Below are 23,624 nucleotides of genomic sequence, written 5' to 3' on the forward strand. Positions count from 1 at the left end.
GGGCATCAATATGTTCAACACTCAAATAGTAAAGTTTGTTATTTTCACCTAATATGTCTGAAAAATTCTCGTAGAGGATCTCACTGGGGTTAAAGAGGTGTAAAGAGGAAAATAATATATATATTTACCGGAGTTCTCAACTCAGGTATGGCAGCTTTATAGGTGAGTGGGCGGCAGTCACGAGTGTTTGGCACAAGGACACAAGGAAGAAACATTGGACCCAAGTCATCTCCATCCAGAACATCCACTGTGAGCGTGGTGGTGGTGGTTCGCCGTTCATTTAGATTTTGTGCACGGTCCTGTGAGAAAGAAAAAAAGAAAAAAGAAAACTCAACACAATGGACTTAACCTTTCCCTCACTGTGACTAAACTCTCCAATGGTATCTCTGGATGAAAGTCACCTGACCTCTCTTCTCCTAGAGCATTGACTTAGTTGAAAAAAATGTTTCCGCCCCTTTGAGATGTGAATTTTCTTTCAGCTCAATATTCTTAAATTATAGTTAACATACAATATTATATTAGTCTCAGTGTACAACATGATTCCACATTTGTATAACTTCTAATCACCATGATAAATCTAGTAACCATTTTTCACCATGTAATTATTATACTATTAGTATAAAGATTCATCAAAGACTAAAAATAGAACTACTATACAACCCAACAATTAGTCCTACTCCGGCTATTTATCTGAAGAAAATGAAAATAGTAACTCAAAAAGATATATACACTCTCATGTTCATCCCAGCTCAAACTTTTGCTAGTTTTACAACCCAAGACTCTTCTTTTTAAGAACACACATCAGAAAAGAAAAATGAAGAGGACAATAAAGAGAAGAAAACTTACCACATCTGCTATACTCTTATTAAAGAAATATTTTTGTATGTCTCAATTTTTCCTATTATAAAGTATTTTGAGAGCATTACTTGTCTCCATGTAGTCTGCTGACATAATTAAAATAACCTAATATTCCAAATTTTTAAATGAGACTTGTTTTGTTTCTTTATTCTTTGGGACTCTAAAAAGTTATAATTGCTGAGAGGAATGTCCTTGTTGAAATAATGAGAATTATGTTTCAACTTTTTTTCTTTTTCATTAGACATATATTGCCAAGAGAACAGTTATTTGTTGTTGTTATTGTTACTGTGTTTTGTTTTTTATTGAGATGTAACTGACATACAGCACTGAATAAATTTAAAGAGTATAGCATAATGATGATATATATATAGTGAAAAATATATATATATATAGTGAAATGAATACCACAGTAAGTTTAGATATTATGCATGATCTCATGAAACTTAAAAAAAAGTTTTGTTTCCTTGTAATGAGAACTCCACCCCAGCTCTTACCTCCAGTCCTTCCTTTCACCGGGAGTTGACTGGATTCTGGTTTCCTCCTTATGGTAATAGCCTTGAATAAAGTCTGCCTTGCCCATTTAACTTCATTCAGTGCAATTTTCATTTTGACAATACATTGTTATTAACTGAGATCCATACTTCACTGAGTTTTTTTCTAGTTTTTTATCTAATGTCCATTTTCTGTTCCAGGATCCTATCTAGAATACGACTTTACACTTAGTCATCATGTCCTCTTAGGCTCCTTTTGGCTCTGGCAATTTCTCAGGCTGCCTTTGTTTTCGATTGCCTGGATAATTTGGAGTGCTAGTAAGGTACTTTGTAGAATGTATCTCAATAGGGCTTTGTATGATGTTTGCCTCAAGATTAGATTAGGGTTATGCAATTGGGGGTGGAGGGAGACCATGTAGGTAAAGTGTCATTTCATCACATTCTATCAAATGTATATATTAATAACATGATTTATATCTTATGTAATCTTGATCACTTGGTTGAGGTTGTGTCCATCAGATATCCTTACTGGAAAGTTCCTCTATCTTTTTTCTCTCTCTATTTTTTTTTCTATGGGAGTCACTATGTGCAGTCCATGTTAAGAAGCGGGAGTGATTCCATTAGATGTTATATTGATTGTATTTATTATGAGGACTGAAGGAAGAAACATTGGACCCAGTCATCTCTATCAAGAACATTCACTATGAAAGTGGTAGTGACAGTCTGTCATTCATTACAGTAGAAACAAGATATGTTTTTACTTTCATATCATTTAATTATCTTAATGAATCATTATATTTTTTCTGTCTCTTTAAAATTCTGTTCTGCCCTGGCAGGTTTGGCTCAGAGGTTAGAGCGTAAGACCTGCGGACCAAAGAGTCATGGTTTTGATTCCATTTGAGGGCACATACCTCAGTTGCGGTTTAGTTCCTGAACCACAGGTTGTGCAGGAGGAAGCCAGTTGATGTGTCTCTCTCACATCGATGTTTCTCCCTCTCTCCTTCTTTCCCTCTCTCCCTCCCTCCTACTCTGTCTGAAGATAAATGGCAAAAATATATATCCTTAGGTGAGGATTAAAAATAAATGAATAAATAAATGAAATAAAATTATGTCTGGGTATTTCAATTCCAAAAAGTAATTATACTTAAACGCATGTTCATAGCAGCATTATTCACAATAGCTAAAAGTTGGACACAGTAGAAATATCCATCAATAAATAAATGGATAGAAAATTTTAGTATATATACATATATATATATATTCAATAACAGAGCCACAGAAAAAAATGAAATACTGATATATACTACACATTAATAAACATTAAAAACATTATGCTAAGTGAAAAAAAAAAGCCAGATAAAGAAGGTCACATATTGTAAGATTCCATTCATATGAAATATCCTGAATAGGTAAATTTGAGGACAGCATACAAATGGGTGGCTGAAAGGGGATGGGAGATTAGGGATAGGAAGCAACTGCTTAAGAGGTGTAGAATGTCTTTGTGGAGTGATGAAAATGTTTGAGAAACAAAGAGAGGTGGTGGATGCCTAACAATGTAAAGGGGCCAAATGCCACTGAATGGTTCACTTTCAAATGTTTTATACTATATAAATTTATCTCATTAATTAAAAAATTAGTGATATACTGAAAGATTGCTATTTTACTTTATGTTGCTTACAAAATATTTTCTGTGTAACATTTAGAGACATGTAATATTTTCTGCGTAACATTTAAAGACATTAGTATATGCTAACCAATTTAAAAATTATCCTTCTTGCTTAAGCTTTATTTTTTATCCATCCCACTCCCATTTAGCAACCATCAGCTTATTCTCTGTATCTATATATCTGTTTTGTTTTGTTAATTCATTTGTTTTGTGGTTTGAGAATCCACACATGAGTGAAATCATAGGGTATTCTCTGTTTGACTTATTTCAGTTAGCATAACACTATTTAGATTTATCCATGCTGTTTCAAATGGCACAATTTCATTATTTTTTATTACTGAGTAATATTACATTGTATATACATACTACATCATTATCCACTCATCTATCAGTGAACACCTACTTTGCTTCCATATCTTGGTTATTGTAAGTAATGCTGCAATGGGCATTGTGGCGCATATATCTTTTCATATTAGTGTTTTGTTTTCTTCAAACAAATAATCCCAGATTCATATGACACTCTATTTTTAATTTTTTGAGGAACCTTCATAATGTTTTCCAGTGGTTGCACCAATTTATAATCCCACAAGGAGTGTACAAGGATTCCTTTTTCCCAAGATCCTCGAAAGCACTTGTTGTTTGTTGACTTATTGATGATAGGCATTCTGAGTATCTCATTATGGTTTTGATATGCATTTTCCTGATGATTAATGATGAGCATCTTTTCATATATCTGTTGGCTATCAGTATATGCTCTTTGGAGAAATGTTTATTCTTCCTTTTTTTATTAGATTGTTTTTTGATGTTAAGTTGTATGAGTTCCTTATATATTTTGGAAATTGACCCCTTATCAATTGGTTTGCAAATATCTTCTCCTATTCAGTGGGTTGTCTTTCCTTTTGTTGATGGTTTTCTTCTCTGTGCAAAACTTTTTAGTTTAATGCAGTCCCATTTGATTATATTTTTCCTTAAAATTATACTTTAAATATATGAGTTTTAAGTATATATAGAAAAATATTAATTTAACATAAATTTGTAGGGTTATTTTAAATTTTGGAAAACAACTGATTTATCAAATGTACCATTTTATAATTATGATTTCTTAGGATGATTTTTTTTTTTTTTTTACAAATATCAAATTAAGAAAAAAAAGTAACCTTTTATGTAATCTTGAATTTTATGTGGCAGGACTAATTGAGTATCCCAGAAGCAGTATTTCTTCATTCGCATGTTACTCAGCCTTACACCTTATGTATCAGCCAGCACCAGGTCACTAATACAAAAAGTGGAGTGTTTTCTATCTTGTCTTTTTTTTTTTTTTTTAATTTTACTCTTTCAGCAACACACCTCTCACTATTCTCTGCTCTTGGGGGTCACTATTCCATAAAATGAATACAAGTGCATAACAGAGGGTGTATATTACCAACATACGATATAGGCTTTTATCTCATACCGGATAAGATACTGCATACAAAGTGTTGATAATGCTACCAAATTTTAAGTGGACAAAACAAACAATACCAAAGAATCTATTGCAGGGGGAAGGAAAAATAATTTCCCTCCACCTGTCTACGTCCTTGACTGAGGCTTCCTTGTAGTAAAAGAGATTTAACAGCGGTTCTCAACCTGTGGGTCGCGACCCCTTTGGGGGTCGAACGACCCTTTCACAGGGGTCATCTAAGACATAACAGTAGCAAAATTACACTTATGAAGTAGCAACAAAGTAATTTTATGGTTGGGGGTCACCACAACATGAAGAACTGTATTAAAGGGTCTCGGCATTAGGAAAGTTGAGAACCACTGGATTAACAAGAGAAAAACAACGGGTTGCTTAGCAACATGTGTACCCCTGTCTACATGGGAGATAAGCAGGAATACTGGGTAACTCCCTGAATTGCCCTAACCACTGCCTGAAATACAATCTCCAACTAAAGAAAAAAAAAAAAAGATATTGGGACAGTAGCGGGGGCTAGGGGCAGGAAAAAAATTTAAAAAGCACATTATAAATTGGGAATGGTATAAATAAAATATAATTATTTGAATAAATATTTTATGTGATTTTATTAAGTTTACATTTTCATTCATTGCTATGTGAAAATCTAATACCTATTAAAAACTATCAAAAATATTTCTTTTTCTTAAGTCTTATCTTCCTTTCCCATTTCTCTTATTTTTAAAATAGATAATATTTAAATTTTAAATATTTACATATAAGATATTTAATTATTTTGGAGATATGATGACCAGCAAGAATATATCTTTTTTTTGTTGTTGCAATTTGTATTAATTTACTTTTGTTACAGATGTTTCTCCTTTTTCTCCCCTAGACACCCTCCTCCCGACCCCACCTCCCCCCACTCCCAGCATTGTTGTCTATGTTCATTGGTTATGCATATAAGTTTTTTGGTTTATCTCATACCCCCCCTACCAACCCATCCTCTGAGGTTCATCAGTCTGAACCATACTCCTTTCTATGTCTCTGGATCTATTTTGATCATCAGCTTATTTTGTTCGTTATATTCCAAAAATAAGCGAGATTATGTGGTATTTGTCTTTTTCTGATTGACTTATTTCACTTAGCATAATACTCTCCAGGTCCCTCCATGTCATCTCAAAGGATATGAAATCTCTCTTTCTTACAGCTGCAGAGTGTTTCGCTGTGTATATGTACCACTGCTTTTTTATCCACTCATCTACTGTTGGACACTTGGGCTATTTCCAGATCGTAGCCATTGTAAATAGTGCTGCTATGAACATAAGGGTAAATATAAAAAATATATCTTTCAAAGTTATCAAAGTAAGTTTAATTTGTGTTTTCACAATGTACATTACTATTTCTTGTATCATTTATACATATGCGAACATTAAACATTTAATTACATAAAACCATTAGTTAGCTTCCATAATTGTGAGAGAGTAACCAAGTATAGAAACTGATATGTGGGAATTTAAAAGCATACAAATATCTTCAAAGAATCGAGAAAACCATAAAGAATTTTAACAGAATGTGGGATCTGAGCTAGCAGGAGCATTCTGTTAATGCCTTACAGGGAAGTGATATTGACCTGGCCCCCGAACCCTTAGCATCTTGACTGAGAGCCTCCAATTCTCTGGCTCCATATGATGTCAACAATGTACAACTCTTTAGAATCATACTATAACGTAAGGTCTGGCATATCAAAGATACCCATTGCTTTTGAATGAACTATTTACTACATAAGTAGAAATTTTTATCAATATTTTGCATGAAAGGAAATTTGTTTTTAAAAAAGAGATAATGTGCCTGGTAAAACTGCAAAGAAAGTTACTTTTACAAATAGTGTAGAGATAATTAACCTCATTGTCACAATCCACTCTTTTTACAAAGCAAATTTTTGTAATACTGAAAATACTTCAACTGGGATCATATAAGGGCAATAAGACATCTCTAACAGATGATAAGCATGAGTTCAATTCCTTCATTTCAGGTGAAAGAATTTCTGTGAAACAATTTAAGTGCCCACTATTATTTGATCAATCTGAAGACAACTACTAGTTCTAATTTAATCAGAACCAGCTCTATATTTAGAAGTGTATAATGTTTAATACTAATTGTATGGAGTGGGACCAGAAGGTGTGGACTCTGACAAATTTTATGATATTATATGTAACCTGGTTTTAAAATGAGTCTGAGACAAACATGCCAAAGTTCTGATTTACTTTTGAGGCAATGTTATAGGAAACTTGGAATAAAGAGACTTCTAACATTTACATACTCCATATTCAAGTAGTTTGTAATTTAATAAAATTGCTAGAAGCACCTACCAATCTCATTCATAGATACATATATTAAAGGCTCTTTCATTACCTTATCAAGTATTTGCAGTAGAGAAAGAAGAAAAAAAAGTTATTGCAACATAATTAGAGTTGCCCTGAGTCTTTTGACCTAAGACCTGGGAGGTGTTCCTCTTGCTTCTGTTCACCAATGATAGATGAAATATCACTGACTGAAATTTTAAAACCTATGCCACAACTTGTTCTGTCAATGTCTATATTCAAAAAAGGAAACAAATAGCAACAAGCTGGCCTTGGTCTAAATCACTTTAGAAGTGTTCTCTTTAACTATTTTTCTTAAACCTGTATTTTTGTTTGAAACATTTACTTATTTTTAAAAGCTTTATGCATACTAGTAGACAGGATAGCATCATACTTTCTGTGTCCACATGCTTGAACATTTTATAGATGTTTAGTCATCAACTACCATCTCCTATTTCAGTCCCATGCCCCAGAATATGCACAAGAAACTGGCAAAGCTAAAACTAACGGGTGTAATATGAGCACTTAAGGGGTGTAATTCTACATATTAGTAGCAAGTAGACAAGTCAGCATGGGGGTTATTTCTGAAAAGCTATTTGCATAGGTTGAATCTAAAAGTATTGAAGTGTTTTTGTTTGTTTGTTCATTTTTTTTATGTCCAAGCCCCATATAATTGCAGTGTTTTGAAGGACAGCCCATAAGCCACCCCAATATATGTCAGTTTGTCATACAAATTATTTTGAATTAACATTACATAAGAAGCAGCCTGTGCAAGAACAACACTTTGACCCTCATTTGACCCTCATTTATGTCCTGAAAGCAGGACATAAATCTCCCATATGAAAAGCACCTTATCGGTACTAGAAGCATAGAAGACATCCTTATACCAGAAATGGGATTTTAGGACCCAGAAGGCTGTAAATAAACATTGTTAATCCTCACTTATTTACTACCCCAAGCCCAAACCCATTTGTTTTGCCAGTTCTTTACAAATTTACTGTTTCCTTGTCTAAAGCTATAAAAGCTGCTTCTTTTAGTCTTATATTTTTATGGGGCTCTCGTACATATAAAATTAAATTTGTTTTCATCCTCTTAATATGTCTTATTAGGCCAACCAGAAAAAGCTAGAAGGGAATGCGGTAAAATGTTTCTGCTCTTACAATTGCCATACTTTTTAAAAATATGCTTAGCCATTAAGAGAAAAGACAGAGCTAAGAATAAAATAATAGTTCTATATTTTCAGAAATTACATTTTTATTAAGACAGCTAGTGTCTCTTCTCTAGATTTTTGATATTTGATAAATAAAGACTAGTCTACTATTGATAATTCAGATGCCATCCTTGCTATGATTCTAAATAAAATGTAAACTTTTTCTTTCTGACAATTATTTAAGGGCTCTTAAGTAAATAGCCTTTAGTATTTCCCTCAGGATAAAAGTCATACAAAAGAGAGTTGTTTTAAAGAATATCTATGTATAGAGATGAGTTTTATTCCTTGTGATTTAGGATAATATCAAAATTGGAGTCTGTGGTTACAGAATGTACTGGACATTTCAACAGAAGAAAACCCAATTGATATTTATACTTCTCTGACATTCTTTTCTGAGATTTTTTTCTTCTTTTCTTTACAATTGATCATTCTTTTACTGGATTTTTATATTGAAAATAAAATGTGTGGGTAATAATGTTGTTAATATTCTAAAAAAAAAGGAGGGGGCGTGTTTTTTAATGTGGGTCAACCAAAATTCTTCCAACTTCATGAAGAATACAACATGTTCACATGGATAAAAAGAAACCTCTCATGAAATCTGAATGGTTCCTTTCTCAAATCAATCAAATATTTGTACCATAAGCAAAACCTGGCCAAAGCTGAGTAATGTTTAATATTTCCCATCAGACCTCTAGCCTCTTAGATACCATCTACTTTAAAGTCAAATTGATTGCTCATATGTCAAATCTCCTTATACCTCATAGATGTTTTGTTTTGTTTTGTTTTGTTAATCCTCACCCAAGGATATTTTTCTACTGGTTTTTAGACAGAGTGGAAAGGAGGAAAGGAGAGAGACTGAGAGAAACATCGATGTAAGAGAGACACATTGATTAGTTACCTCCCTCATGACCCTGACTGGGGGCCAGAGATCGAACCTACAACCCAGGTACATGCCCTTGACCAGGAATCAAACCAGCGATCTTTCAGTCCTTGGGCCGATTCTCTAACTGCTGAGCCAAACTGCAGTGTTTTTAATGTACATGATTTACTTTGTATATTGGTTTACATACTATCAAAAAAAGTAATAAAATATATAAAGAAATAAGAAAGCTATTTTAGCTATATGATATCATCAAGCCATATAAACACAAGGTTAAAATTTATAGATATTATATATGTTTAATAGGTCTCTGAGACAAGAACTCTGATTTGTAGTATTTGTCACTTTCCATATTGTGAATTCTCCCTCCATGGCCACACATGTGAGATCACTGAATTCAAAGATGGAAAGAGATACCCACAAAGGACGCTCAAGCAAGTATGATCCAGCTTTTTAGCTCCAATAATTCACTGTCTTACATTACATAGCTAAAAAGTAGAGACCATGGGCATTCTTCTTTATAATTTGTGGGGCTGTGATGTGTTGCAACACTGAAAAATAATATGGTATTATCTACTAAGATTAAAAGTACATTAATTTATATTTATACAGATTAATATATATATAATTTCATAGTTATTCTATTTTTATTACCCATTTTTAAACAAGCAAGTATTGTTATTGGTGGAAGTGTGGTATCCCTTTCCCAACTGAGGGCTGGGAGTGGAGTCTTTACAATATTTTAAGAAAAAGGATTTTCTGAGACTCACAAGAGAGGATGAGTGATTTTTATTTTTGTGGAATTCATAAAAAATTTAAACAGCAACTCAGATTTCTGTTAGCTTGTATTTCTTTAAAATATTAGCTCATTTTAAATAGCACAATAAAAACTAGCTTTCAAATACATGCCATAGCAATCTGACTTTTTTGTGACCTTATTGGAGATTCTGAGTCAGAAAAGGGAAATTTTATCTTCTGTTCTCATATTGAGTTACATAAAAAAAATTTAACAAGATTTCAGTGTTTTTAGAGAGTTTTGACAGGCTCCTTCCTTATAGTTTTAACTGTTTTCTATATCCACAGTTTTCACTCTGGTCTCTTCTACTGGACACCAAGACAACCCACAATGAATTAAAAACAAAACAAAACAAACCTTAAGAACTTTCAATGAAAGTCTAAAAATCTGGCTTCAAAAATTTGATTTCTATCTATAGCTACCCAACCATACACACACACACACACACACACACACACACACCCTCTTTCTGATGAAATATCTCTAAGAAAGGTAAGAAAAAAACAAAAGGTCATTTAGTGATGTCTTGTTACATATACAATTTGCCCCTTAAAAGAACAAACAAACAAAAAACTCAGACCCAGAGTGATATCACTTGTGCTAAAGCCCATGATATCAAATGCAGGTTTACTACCTAACCTAACTTCAGTTTTGACCTTTACCAGAAATGTAATCTTAATCAATGAGTCAGGATTTTTCCAATCAAGCACCAGTAATCAATCTGTCACATGGGCTCTCTTCATTTTCCAAAGGAGGAAGACGCCATCTGCATGATAAAATGCTAGTCTTTTTGTTCTTCCCCAAAAGATGATGTCCTGGCCTAAAAATAATTATGTTTTTTCTTTTGCTAATCACTCCTCTGCTCTACCTGTCTCCTTATAAAAACTTTTTATTTTATATATACCTCCAAGCACCCCTCTACTTGCTGGATGGGATGTTGCCAGATTCATGAATTGCTGAATGAAGCCAATTAGATCTTTAAATTTACTTGGCTGACTTTTGTTTTTGACACCTCGTATCTGTAGAATACATTACATATCCCCTCGTGGATGTCTGAAGTCTCGGATAGTAACAAGCCTATAGATACTATGTTTTTCCTCTATATACATATCAATAATAATGTTTAATTTATAAATTAGCACAGTACAAGATTAACAACAATAACTAATAATACAATAGAATAATTACAACAATATATTGTAATAAAAGTTATATGAATGACTTTGGGGTTATTACCAAGAAAAATAAAAATTACTTCATCACAAGCACTGAGATGCTGTGACAATGAAATGGCAACTAATGGACTAAGGAGCAGGTATAATAAGCAGCATGGATGCACTGGACAAAGGGATGGTTCACTTCCTGGGTGGGACTAAGCGGGGCAGCATGACATCATACTACTCAGAGTGGCACACAATTTAAAACTTATAAATTTTTATTGAATTGTTTATTTCTATAATTCTTCGATTGATATTTTCAGACTGTGGTTGACCAATGGTAACTGGAACCACAGAAAAGGGAAACAGCAGGTAAGGGGGAATCACTGTAAACTGGTTTAGAATAGCTGATGGAGGATACTTTCCTTGTGCCACTCCCTGCTGTCTTTCTGTTCTGCTAGAATAAGATTGTTATTGGTGGAAATGGGCTATCCTTTTCCCCACTAGGTGCTGGGGGGAGGGTCCTTACAATATCTCAAGAAAAATAATTTTCTGAGACTTGCATGGGAGGATGAGTGATTTTTATTTGCATGGAATTACATCTCTGGGTTTTCAAAGTCCCATTTCCCTTAAAACAGGGCCAGGAGATGTGCATCTGAGAATCAGTAGAGCTAGAAATAGAGTCAGAGTCAAGAATTTCTGTTCCATGTTGGAATCGGATCCCTTTTAGCACCAGGCTAGTTGCAGTCCATTAGTCCATTGTGTGGAGTTCACATGGCCACGAGCCATGAGGGCCAATGCAAGGAAATCAAGACAGTGTCAGGAGCCAAGAGGGCAAAATCACAAACTTCGTTGTTTAGGGGATTAAATATCTCAAATCTTCCCATGCTCACAGGGGCCACACCTACTCTGGCCAATGACCTGTTCCCAGGTATGACTGAAAGGCGAATACCTTCCCTATCTCACTCACACTTTATTGGGCATGCATCTATTCTCCCCCTGTCCTGTCCCTTCTCCCAGTGATCTGTAGGAAATAGATTGGTGGCTTCCTAGGGAGTGTTAAACTGCAGCTTCCTGACAAAGCTGAACAAATGACATGCCTATAATATTTGGCCTTCCCTTTGCTTTTTTCTAGCTAATGCTGACTCATGTGACCCAGTCCTAGAAGAGGAAGTTGGGTGGGAAAGGACACTCACTCGGACAATGTCCTCTCAGGTAAAAGGAGGCAGAATCAACAAATATAAAAAGAGTCCAGCTTTACCACTCTTGCCACTTGCTTACATTCGGTTGTGCTTATGGCTGTAATAGTCACTGGCACCTGGCAGACAAGGCATTGGACAAAACCCAAATTTCAGGAGAAGGGCAGAATTTAAGTACAGAAGGAATGCAAATGCTTGGTGATATACTTGAGCTGTCAACCCAAACCCTGAACCACATTAATCTAAGGATTTTATTAAAATAATAATATTAATAGTAATAATATATATCAAAATTATATAAGCAACGTTTTCTCAGGCTTTCTGTTACTACCATTCACATATCATGATTGTAGTCATAGTGGTTAATATTTAGATAACAACTATTCAATAAATGATAGCCATACAGGAAAAGATGACCAATTCAGCAATTATCTATTTTTAGTGTACTTTGAAATCCATTGGGGAGCTAATAAAAAAAAAAATGAAAGTCTTCTACTTCTATTTTCTGAAATTTTTATTCAGAGAGTCTGATTTTGGTCCAGGAATCTAGTTTTAATTTGCTCCCAAAGTAATTCTACTTCAGTTGTTTGGTGAACTGTGCTTTGAGAAATACTTCAGTATGAGCTAACAACCAGTTATTGAAAAGTGGGTACAAGTGGTTCAGAGAGTGACGTTTACAGAGCATGGCAACAATCTCCACGTCCCATTCCATCCTACTTTCCATGTAGAATCAGATAATATATACATTACACTAATGGCAGGGATACCCTGTTCAGGCTGCAAATGTTACTGAGCACTGTGAGAGCACTCACACATTTTAAACGAGTTCTTTAGTTCATAAGTTCACTGGAGAAAAGTAAGAGGAACTGAATACTCACATTAGCTTGAATGATGACAAAGTAGCGTGTTTTATCCTCGTAGTTGAGCCTCTTCCTTAACACTACATTTCCAGTCAACATGAGGGGAATTTCAAAGGTGTCATTGGATGTCTGCAAATAGGTAAAGATACAGATCTAAAATTATTTGAATATAAGATGAATTAGAGAATTCTATATTATAGTTTAGCCACACACACACACACACACACACACACACACACAAACATATATATATATATATCTTCTAAATAAAAGTATGGGTATCTGAAAACCTTTCCTGTTATTATATTATCTTTTCAGCATTTGTTTTATCACCAAAGGGTGCAAGCATTCCAATTTGTGATTCTACATAATACCTCTTTCCAACATTGGTGCTGATTCTGTATTCTCAGCATTTTCAAGTATTAAATACAACTATTTACTTAAAACGATGTTTTTATGAAAAATAATATGTGTTATAGGTTATTTTTTATTCAGGCTTGGGAACAGCTGCTCATTAGTTAAGTCTCCTACTCTGTCAGGGATTGAGTTTCTTCCTGGTAACATGCATATCATATCCAACATTCCTTCTCTCAGTGTAAGACAATGTGTTCACATCTCAAAATAATATAATTTTTAAGATCAGTTCATTATCTTTACAAAGTCTTTATATCACTCTTGTGTTGTAGTATCACTTAGAAGATTGTTAAAACAGTCTCTCTTTCAAGATACCAATGGCATATTTCAAAGACTAGAAAAAATATTCCAAAAATGTATATAGTATTACCAAAGACTCCAAATAGTCACAGCAATATTGAGAAAAAAAAGAAAAAAAATTTTAGAGGAATCATGCTAACTGATATCAAACTATAGTACAAGGCCATAGTAATCAAAACAGCATGGTACTGGCATAAAATCAGACACTTAGATAAGTGTAACAGAATAGAAAGCACAGAAATAAACCAATGCCTTTATGGTCAATTAATATTTGACAAACAAGGCAAGAACATGCAATGGAGTAAAGAAAGACTATTCAATAAATGGTGTTGGGAAAACTGGACAGATAAATGTCCAAATAATAATAATGAAAAAGAACATTAGATCACTTTGTTATACCATGAACAAGCATAAACTGAAAATGATTAGAGACTTTAATGTTAGACTAGAAACCTTAAAAATCCTAGAAGAAAACCTGGGCAGTAAAATCTTGCACATTTCTCATAATAATATTTTTCCTAATATGTCTCCAAGGGCAGGGGAAACAAAAGAAAAAAATAAACAAATGGGAGTACATCAAACTAAAGAGTGCACAGCACAGGAAACTATCAACAAAATGAAGACAACTCACTGAATGGAAGAACATACTCACCAATGATACATCTTATAAGGGGTCAATATCTAAATTTATTTCAAAGAGTGTAACTCAACCCCCACCCCCAAAAAAGCAAACAAACAATCCAATTAAAATGGGCAATAGATACTTCTCCAAAGAGGACATACAGATGGCCAACAGACATTTGAAAAGATGCTCAAAGTCACTAATCATCAAGAAGTGCAAATTAAAACCACAATGAGATAGCACCTCAATCTCTCAGAATGGCTATCTATCATCAATAAATCAACAAACAAGTGTTGGAGCCCAGGTTGCAGGTTCAATCCCTGGCTCCAGTCGAAATCATGCAGGAGGCAACCAAAGGATGTGTCTCTCTCACATGGATATTTCTCTCTCTCTTTCTCTTCCTCCCTCCCACTCAATCTAAAAAAATTATGGAAAAAAGATACTCACGTGAGGATTAACAACAACAACAAAAAGAACCAAAACAACAACAAAAAACACAAGTGTTGGAAAGGATGCAGAGATAAGGGAACTGTCCTTGGGAGTGCAAACTGGTGCATCCAATGTGGAAAACAGTATGGAGTTTCCTTAAAAAATTAAAAATGGAACTACCTATGACCCAGATATTCCACTTCTGGAAATATATCTGAGGAAACCTGAATCATCAATTCAAAAGAATATATGCAGCACTATGCTCATTACAGCATTATTTACAAGAGCAAAAATTTGGCAGCAGCCCAAGTGCCCATCAGTAGATGAGTGGATAAAAAAACTGGTATGTTTACCCAATGGAATAGTACTTGGCCTTTTAAAAAAGAAGAAAATCTTATCTTTTATGTTAGCATGGATGGACCTAAATCTTATTGTTTGTGATAGCACTTAGTATTCTGCTAAGTGAAATTAGCCAGAGAAAGACAAATACCATATGATTTCACTTGTATGTGGAATCTAATGAAACAAATAAACAAACAACATAGAAACAGTCTCATAGATAGAGAAAACAGACTGACAGCTGTTAGAGGGGAGGGAGTTTGGGGGAGTTGGGGGAAAAGGTGAAGAGAATAATGGAAAAAACAAACTCATAGACACAAAGGACAGTAAAGTGATTACCAAAGGGAGAGGGGGTGGGGGAATGTGGAAGAGATTAAAGGGGGATAAATGGTGATGGTAGGAGACTTGAGTTTAGGTGGTCAACACACAATACAATATAGAGATGAGATATTATAAAATATTACATCTGAAACCTATATAATTTTATTAACAAATGTCATCTCAATAAATTCAATTTAAACAAATCTATGTCCAAATCTTTAGTTGATCCTGAAACCACAGCTGCATGGGACAGATTATAAGTAGATAAACTAAGAAAAACATGTATGCTTAATTGAGATATGAGCTACACCCACAGGACTTTTCAGTTTGAATCCAACTAAGTTCTCTACTAAGATAAAAAAAAAAAAAAAAAAGCTAACAAAAAATATTCTCAGAGGAATATAATGTAACATTTACAATGTCCAGTACAGAGTCCAAAACAACTTGATATATGATGAACCAGAAAATATGCAGGTTCAATCCCTGGCCCTAGTCAGAGTGTGTACAGAAGGCAATCAATTGATATGTCTCTCTCACATAGATCTCTCTCTCTCTCTCTCTCTCTCTCTCTCTCCCCCCCACCTCCTCCTCCCTCCCTCCCTCACTCCCACTCTCTTTGAAGATCAATAAAAAATATATCTTCAGGTCAGGATTAACAACAACAAAAAAAAGAGTGAGAGAGAAAATCAAGGAAGATCAATGTTAGAAAAAGCGAACAAGGATTTTAAATCAACTGTTCAAAAATATTTCTGTGCTAAGAGATATAAAAATAATATTCTCACTATAAGTGAAAAGATCAAAAAAGCACAACCAAGAAATAGAAACTGTAAAAATATTGAAAATTTAGACTTGAATATTATACTATCTGAAATTAAAAAACAAGCAAATGAACAAAACCATTGAATAGGCTTACCAACACAATAGAAATGACAGAGAAGACAGTGACCTTGAATACAGATCAGCAGAAAACAGTTGCAGAGAAGTGATTACAATATATTGAAAATATTTAAAAAGAGCTTGTCCCTGTGGAATGATATTTAAATGCCTAGTGTTCCTGTATTTGGAGTCTCAGAGGAACAAGAGTCAGGGAAATAAGCATGAAAATATTAAACAAATAATGACTGATACTTCCTTTAACTGGTGAAAGACAAATTGAGAGATTAATGAAATTCAGTAACCTGCTTGAAAATAGATAATTACGAACAATAACAACAACTAAACTACACTTTGGCATGCCAGTCAAGTTGTCAAACACTGAAGATTCAAAGAAAAACTTTAAAACAGTTACAGAAAAATTGGCACACTACTATTGGGAAACATGATTCAAATTTCTATTGACTTCTCTTATCAGAAACTCTGAAGGCCAGTATTTAAAGTAATGGGAAGAAATGATTTAAAATAGCCTGTATTACTGTAAGGCACAAGTAATTTTTGCAAATTTCTACAAGGACAAAGCAGATTCTGTAAATGAATGAACCCCTTTGGGGTATAAGCAGCTGTACACATATTATCTGAATGACAGGAATTCATTCCTCATGAGAATGCAGTAGTTCAACTCTAGCTGATCATTGTCTTATTGGAAATCAGGACCAGTGTTGTCATATTTCTATTTCTTATGTGAGAAGAGAAACCATGATTTGAATGTAAAATTTCATGATTGGTTCAAAACTTATTTAAAATAGTTTGTGACCAAACAAAATGTTTGTAAGTTGAATGAAATCTAGGTCACTAATTTGTGATTTCTGCTAATGAATAATGTAGCATGAGATGGAAAACAACAACAACAAAACCAGCAAATAAAACTCTAAGATTGTTAAGTAGGATAGAGCAGTCTACACTTTTTATAATTTACCCTACAGTGTAAGATTAATTTGAAATAAATTATAACTGTGGTTGCAAAAGCCAGAGGTGGCCCCTTCTTCAGGTTAAATACGTTTGTAATACATACATTTTTTTAAAAAAAAATTGAAGTTAGTAGGAGAATATCATGTCTATTAATTTAAGCAGGATTACTAAAAATAGAATGGTGGCAGAACATTAAGACCATCAGGTATTTCTCTCTCATAGATTTTACAAGAGAAAAAACTGGTTCAGAAGTATACACTGAGTTTCTCTGATGGCCAAAGATGGATTCTCTCTGTAAGGATGTCACTTGGTTAATGTTTTCTCCTTCAATATCCCCTAAATAAGTTCTGTCATGGTGTCTTAGTTTGCCTCACTGAATTAGAACCATGCCCAGAGAATGTCTTTATTTATTCCTCCATAGTGCTAGCTTGCTGAAGAACATTTTTCTCTTTTTTTTATAATTTGAACACTGCATGTGGCTGATTGGCTTATCTAATCTGTAGGCAATAAAAGGTATATATTGTAATTTATGCCAAGCCTACAAATCCTTGAAATGGAAAAAGATTCGGAAGGAATTACTGCACAGTTAACAAGGAATTTCAGCCTCACAAAACTTCAAAGTGATAGCTTCTATGTAATACATTTTGTCTCACACTATATCTAAACCTGAATATTTTTTTTTTGTTTTTTTTAATGCAATGTAATAAATGTTCCCCTAAAATACATGCTTTGGCCATTCTACACTGGGAGGTTTCATTTTTACAACTTGAGGAGTAAAAGATAAGGAAATGACCTTCATAAAATGTGAGCTAGGAACATGGCACACACATATAATTAATTCTTTTAAAAACCTAAATTGTAAAGAAAATAAATGGTTTAGAAATGAAATGTGCAGTCAGCTGTCTGTTTCTACTTTTAAGGAAAACCAGTTTCTCCTGCCCTTTTCTCCTCTGTCTTTGATCTTTTCCACTCCAGTTCCTTGTAGCCCATGATTCTCATTGTCTTTCTCTGACACTTTCTCATTCCCTTCCCATCTCTCAGTTTCACTATCTTTGCCTACAAACATGTGGAGACATACATTTTTAGGGGAAAAACAAAGAGTACTCCACCCACTCCCCATCTTCCTTTGACCCTACTATGCCCATGAGCTCCTTTTTTCTTTCTTTTTTTCCTTTTATTATCCAATTTGTTGGAAATCTTTAACACAATCTTTATTAGAGCACAATAGAGAAAGAGTCAAGCACCTGCTACTCTGAAATCAGAGTCCTCATAGCTCAGAAGCGACTGTGTGATACCAGGCAACTCGTTCCTCCCATCAGCCCGTTTCCTCTCCTACGCCACAGAGATACTACTAACAACCAGCTGATTTGTGAGACTAAGATGAGAAAATTAATTCACAATTCACTTCATTTTCACAAGAAATGTGTGAGGTAGAGGTTATGGTGATTCATAGTCTCTACCGGCACAATAGTGTCGTTGTCTGTTTAAAGCTTATATGAGAAATACATAATTTAAAAACTAAAGATATAATATTATCTTTGCCTCTTTTTATATTCCTAATATTAACAGGAAGGTGAAGCGTTCATTTAGAAAACTCATTTAAGAAGTAATTTTAAAACAATGCTTTGGGGAGACCATGCTGTTCTGAGAAGCTGTCTTGGGAAAAGAGGGAGAAAAGATGGCAGGCAGGACACCGGCTTTCGCTTCAACAAAACAATTCTGCCTTTGTCTGTGTTAAGTAGATCATTGAAAGAAATAATTTAAAAGCCTATAAAACCTATAGCTAAAGGCTTTGTCCTCTTCTCTACCTTAGGTTCATTGGTGGCAGTGGTGGTATTCACGTGTAGGTTCCATAAAGCATATGAATCACCATGGTTATTTCATATCCCATGATTTATTTAGAATGCTTAGGAGTCCAAAAACATAATAGAAATTTAGTAAAAATGCCATATGAAACCTAAAATACATTTCAAATTGTTACCTACAAATACCACCAAAAATTAGCTTTTCAAAGTATGGCATGCATTTAAAACAATGCAATCTTGAGATATTATTTAATTATACTCTAATACTCATGTGGTTCCAGGAGCTGAGTAATAGAATAAACAATGAATATCAAGTGACGTAAACACTGATTTTATCACACTGCACGTAAGTATTTACACACCGGATCATCTGGATTATATTGAATCACATATTCTATCTGTCCATTTGGGCCATCATCTATGTCTGTAGCTCCATTGTCTCCTGAAAATCCTGTAAATATCGTGGTGCCAACTGGGGTGAGCTGAAAAAAGTAAGAGAAAAGCTGTCAATTCTCATTTCATCGGCAGAATTTTTTCAACACAAAAACCAGTTATTATTACACAAAGGAGGAGAGTAGAGCGGCCCACAGCCACAGACCAGAACTGATTCAAAAGAGCACCTGCAAACCATACATAAGAACTTATAAAGTCTGAAATTTCCAGCATTGTGGTCCTTGCTTTGGGTTAGATAAATAGATTCAGCCTGAAGCACATTTGGACCAATTTTATGACAATCAGCATTTTAGTCCCCGTGGAGAAAATTCATCGTTGTTCCTCTTTAAAAAAAAACTTTGATGCATTAACAAGTCAGAATTTAAGTTGTATGTGGAAGTGAGTTACTCTATTTAAAAAACAAAAACAAACAAAAAAGCACACCACATTTCAGAGAAATCAGTGAAATCCAGGTTGGTAATTATATGCAAGTGACAAGTTTAAGGAAGAGAGTTGAGGACAATGGATGCCACCTCTACCAGAGAAAAAGAAAGCTGGGAGTTTCTTCAGTGCTTGTAATATTGGTAGAGTAGAAAGCTGTCATGTCACAGGAATTGGTGAGATGGTCATATATTTTCATTTGGATTAAAACAACGACAACAAAACTTAATGGGGCATATACAACCAGGATATGGTGTTTGGCTTTATTTCTTATTCATCTCCACTGCAGAATCACTATTAGTTTGTCTTACCTGTAGGTCTCTGCACAGTGTGTTCCTACCTTCAGTCTCCAGTCCTGAAGCTTTAGCTGAGTATTCCTACTGATTAGTTACCTTTCAAATTACCTATGTATCACCTTCTCCTAAGTCATCTCTGACACAGCATATCCTTACACCGCATCAGAATACGGTGCTCTTTTTGTTGTGCTTACAATTTACATCCTTAATTATTGCACTGGTCAAATGAATATATGAATTTTGTCAATAAACACAAGCTCTCTGCCTCCACAGAGCAGACACCTTTAAATATCGTACTGAGATATGTTTTGCTAGTTTTTAAATGGAATTCCTTCATGGAGAAATAGTTTCAAAGAAATAAAAACAAGTTGTCTCATATACGTCTATTTTTAGCAGCCACAAATCCAAATGTCTACAGGGATCCATCAGGTAATATGAGTAAGTGAAACAATCCTGAGGGGAATGGTATCAACTAAGGAGCATGTACCCTCTCTAAGGTGGTCATTGCTACTCAGCCCCAACAAATTCTTGGCATATGGAATAAGGAGCCAATGTTCCTAGATCTTCTAATACTAATTGCATAAGAAATCTCTTGGTTCTAAGATTTTAGAGAATTAAATTATAAAGTTAACGAAACAAACAAAATACATCCACTGGCACAGTAACTTCTGTAGTCTGTAGCCTCTGACTTAGAAAAATAAAAGACTATTATGACTTTAAAAATATACCAAAAGTATAAAGAGCAACAGCGGTAGATTTCAGCATCCTATTTCATTCACTGGGTATCTGTACAGTGAGTACTTCCGTCAGGCAGCTTTAAAAGGCACACTTTCAACCTTCTGCCATCAGAGACCTGAGAAAGAGGTGAGAGGAGACAGCCTAAACAGCACACGTGGACTTTACTTGAGAGAGTTACCATATGACCCAGCATCTCCTCTCCTGCAGATCTACCCGAAAAACTCGGAAACATGTCTTTGCAAAGATATATGCAACCCTATGTTCATTGTAGCAGTATTCACAGTGGCCAAGGCATGAAGACAACCAAAGTGTCCTGCAATAAGGACTGGATAAAGAAGATGTGGTACATATACAAAATGGAATACTACTCAGCCATAAGAAAAGACAAAATACTGCCATTTCTGACAACATGGACGGACCTTGAGAATATCCTGCTAACTGAAATAAGCCAGTCAGAAAAAGCTAAGAACCACATAATTTCACTAATATGAAGGATATAAAACTGAAACTCATGGATAGAAACAGCAGTGTAATGGTTGCCAGAGGGTAGGGGTTAGGAAGGGTGGAGGGTGAATGGAGCTTAATATATGGTGACAGAAGATTTGACTTTGGGTGGTGGGCACACAATGTAATATACAGATCTAGTATCATAGAAATCTGCCTAAAACATATATGATCCTATTAATCAATGTCACCCCAATACATTTAATTTTTTTTAAAAGCATATGTAGCACTGAAAGACCACTGCGGGAAGGGTTTAGTGGAAATATTAGTTAACTAAAAGGCTTATAAGCCAAAATTTATCATTTTTAGTGTAACCTCTATCTCAAAAGACATCGTTCTCTCTGTTTAATATTCTATTATTCTTATAATAATTCTTATTATAATTTGCAATTTAAAAACAATAGATAATAATTTGTTTCCAGATAGCTAATAAAACAAATTTAAAGTATTTAAGCAAGATCTTTGTTACCAGAGAAAATAATTGTGTCATGGGTTAAATTAAACCATCAGAACTATCCCTGGCTGGTTTGGCTCAGCAGTTGGAGTGTCAGCCCATGGACCAAAGAACTGCAAGTTCAATTCAGGTCAAGGGCATGTACCTTGGTTGCAGTTCGGTCCCCGGCTCTGGTCGGGGTCGTAAAGGAGGCAACCAATCAGTGTGTCTCTCTCCCATCAATGTTTCTCTCTCTCTCCCTCTCTCTCCCTCTCTCTCCCCCTCTCTTCCACTCTGCCTGAAAATAAATGAAAAAATCTCCTAGGGTAAGGATTTAAAGAAACAAACAAACAAAAAACATCAGAACTAAAATGGATTCGTAATTAGATTGTGCTCATTATACTCATGATCTAACCCTCAGATGATGGGCCTGTTGAGATATGAGCTAAGGTTTGGAATATTTGAAACTAATGTAATAGAAATATCTAAGGAAAAAAGAAGATAAGGGATTTTTTGCTAATATGGAAAGTCCAGTGAGACAAAAAGGACTCCAGTGAAATAGTCTATAGATGCACAGAAGCAAAGTGGAGTTGGAATACACAAAATGGTTTTAAAAAATAGATTTCAGGCCCTGGCCGGTTTGGCTCAGCGGTTAGAGCGTCCGCCTGCGGTCCTGAGAGACCCGGGTTCGGTTCCCGCTAAGGGCGCGCACCTCGGTTGCAGTTTGTCCCCGGCCCTGGTCGGTTGTGCGGGTGGCAGCCACTCGATGTGTTCCTTTCACATCGATGTTTCTCTCTCTCTCTGTTCCTCTCTCTCCCTCCCACTCTACCTGAACAAAAAATGGAAAAATGTCCTCCAGTGAGGATAAAAAAAAAAAAAAAAAATAGATTTCAGAATCTTATTTCATAAATTTTCTTTATGTACAACATAGAAATATGTACAGATCTGTGTGCACACACTTATTAAATAGATATCAATACATACGCATTACCCTAACTTATTCTCATTACAGGAGACATGGTACCCTGGTGCTTTGAGAATTTTTAAATATTATCAGGGGGTTGAAATCTTCACATGACCCTCAAGTAGTTTATTACACTGTATTGTCCTGTACATTATTATTCAGAGTTTTCAGGGTATATCCACCAGGCAGATGGCCACAATCTTTAATATTTCAACAAGTCTCAGAAATATAAATTTGGTTTTCTGAAGGGCATTTTATGCATGGGATGGTTATTAGCTTGGGCAGCTGCCTGAGGGTATCACTCTATTATTTGGTTTATGTGTTTTTTCACAAATGATTTTATACAGTTATTGGGAAATACAGAAAATGCATAGATAAATGCAAATGTAAAAGTTAAAGAAAATCAATGCAGGAAAGGTCAATGTTTCAAAAAGATGCATAAGAGAAATTAGAATTTACATGCAAAAAGTGAGCAGTTCTCAGTAAACTGTCCAGAGATCCTATGACTCACAGCTACTTAAACCAACCAAACAACTATGCACTATGCACCAAAAAGTGATTATTTTCCTTACTTGGCAATATTTTCCCACAGAAGCATTGATTCATGGTTTCATATAAATACAGTTGATTTTCATGATCCATGATAGTTATGTTTTATAAAGTTACCACAAACACTGAATGAACAGAATTGCTGCTAGCGGGTACAGGGTTACTACATTGCTAGGGGAATACAGGGTTAGGTTCCTGCAAGCTTCCGGTTATATTTTCATCAGCTGATCAATACATAACCTTATTTTATATGTGTTTTTGTCTAAAGATACTTTACTTC

At 34.7% G+C, this 23,624-nt stretch overlaps 1 protein-coding gene across 2 annotated transcripts in view; it reads right to left on the reverse strand.

Moving 5' to 3' along the window:
* The window catches only part of PCDH15 (protocadherin related 15), a 737,327-nt gene that overhangs the window by 391,481 nt on the left and 322,222 nt on the right, over positions 1–23,624 (reverse strand). For both annotated transcript variants that reach the window (XM_036264711.1, XM_036264710.1), the window contains 3 exons: positions 19,350–19,469; positions 12,931–13,041; positions 129–299 (listed from right to left, as the gene is read on the reverse strand). In XM_036264711.1, coding sequence (XP_036120604.1) covers positions 129–299; positions 12,931–13,041; positions 19,350–19,469 — 402 coding nt within the window. The remainder of the gene's footprint in view (positions 1–128; positions 300–12,930; positions 13,042–19,349; positions 19,470–23,624) is intronic.

Source organism: Molossus molossus, unplaced genomic scaffold (genome assembly GCF_014108415.1).
Source record: "Molossus molossus isolate mMolMol1 unplaced genomic scaffold, mMolMol1.p scaffold_m16_p_17, whole genome shotgun sequence".
Lineage (NCBI taxonomy): Eukaryota > Metazoa > Chordata > Mammalia > Chiroptera > Molossidae > Molossus > Molossus molossus.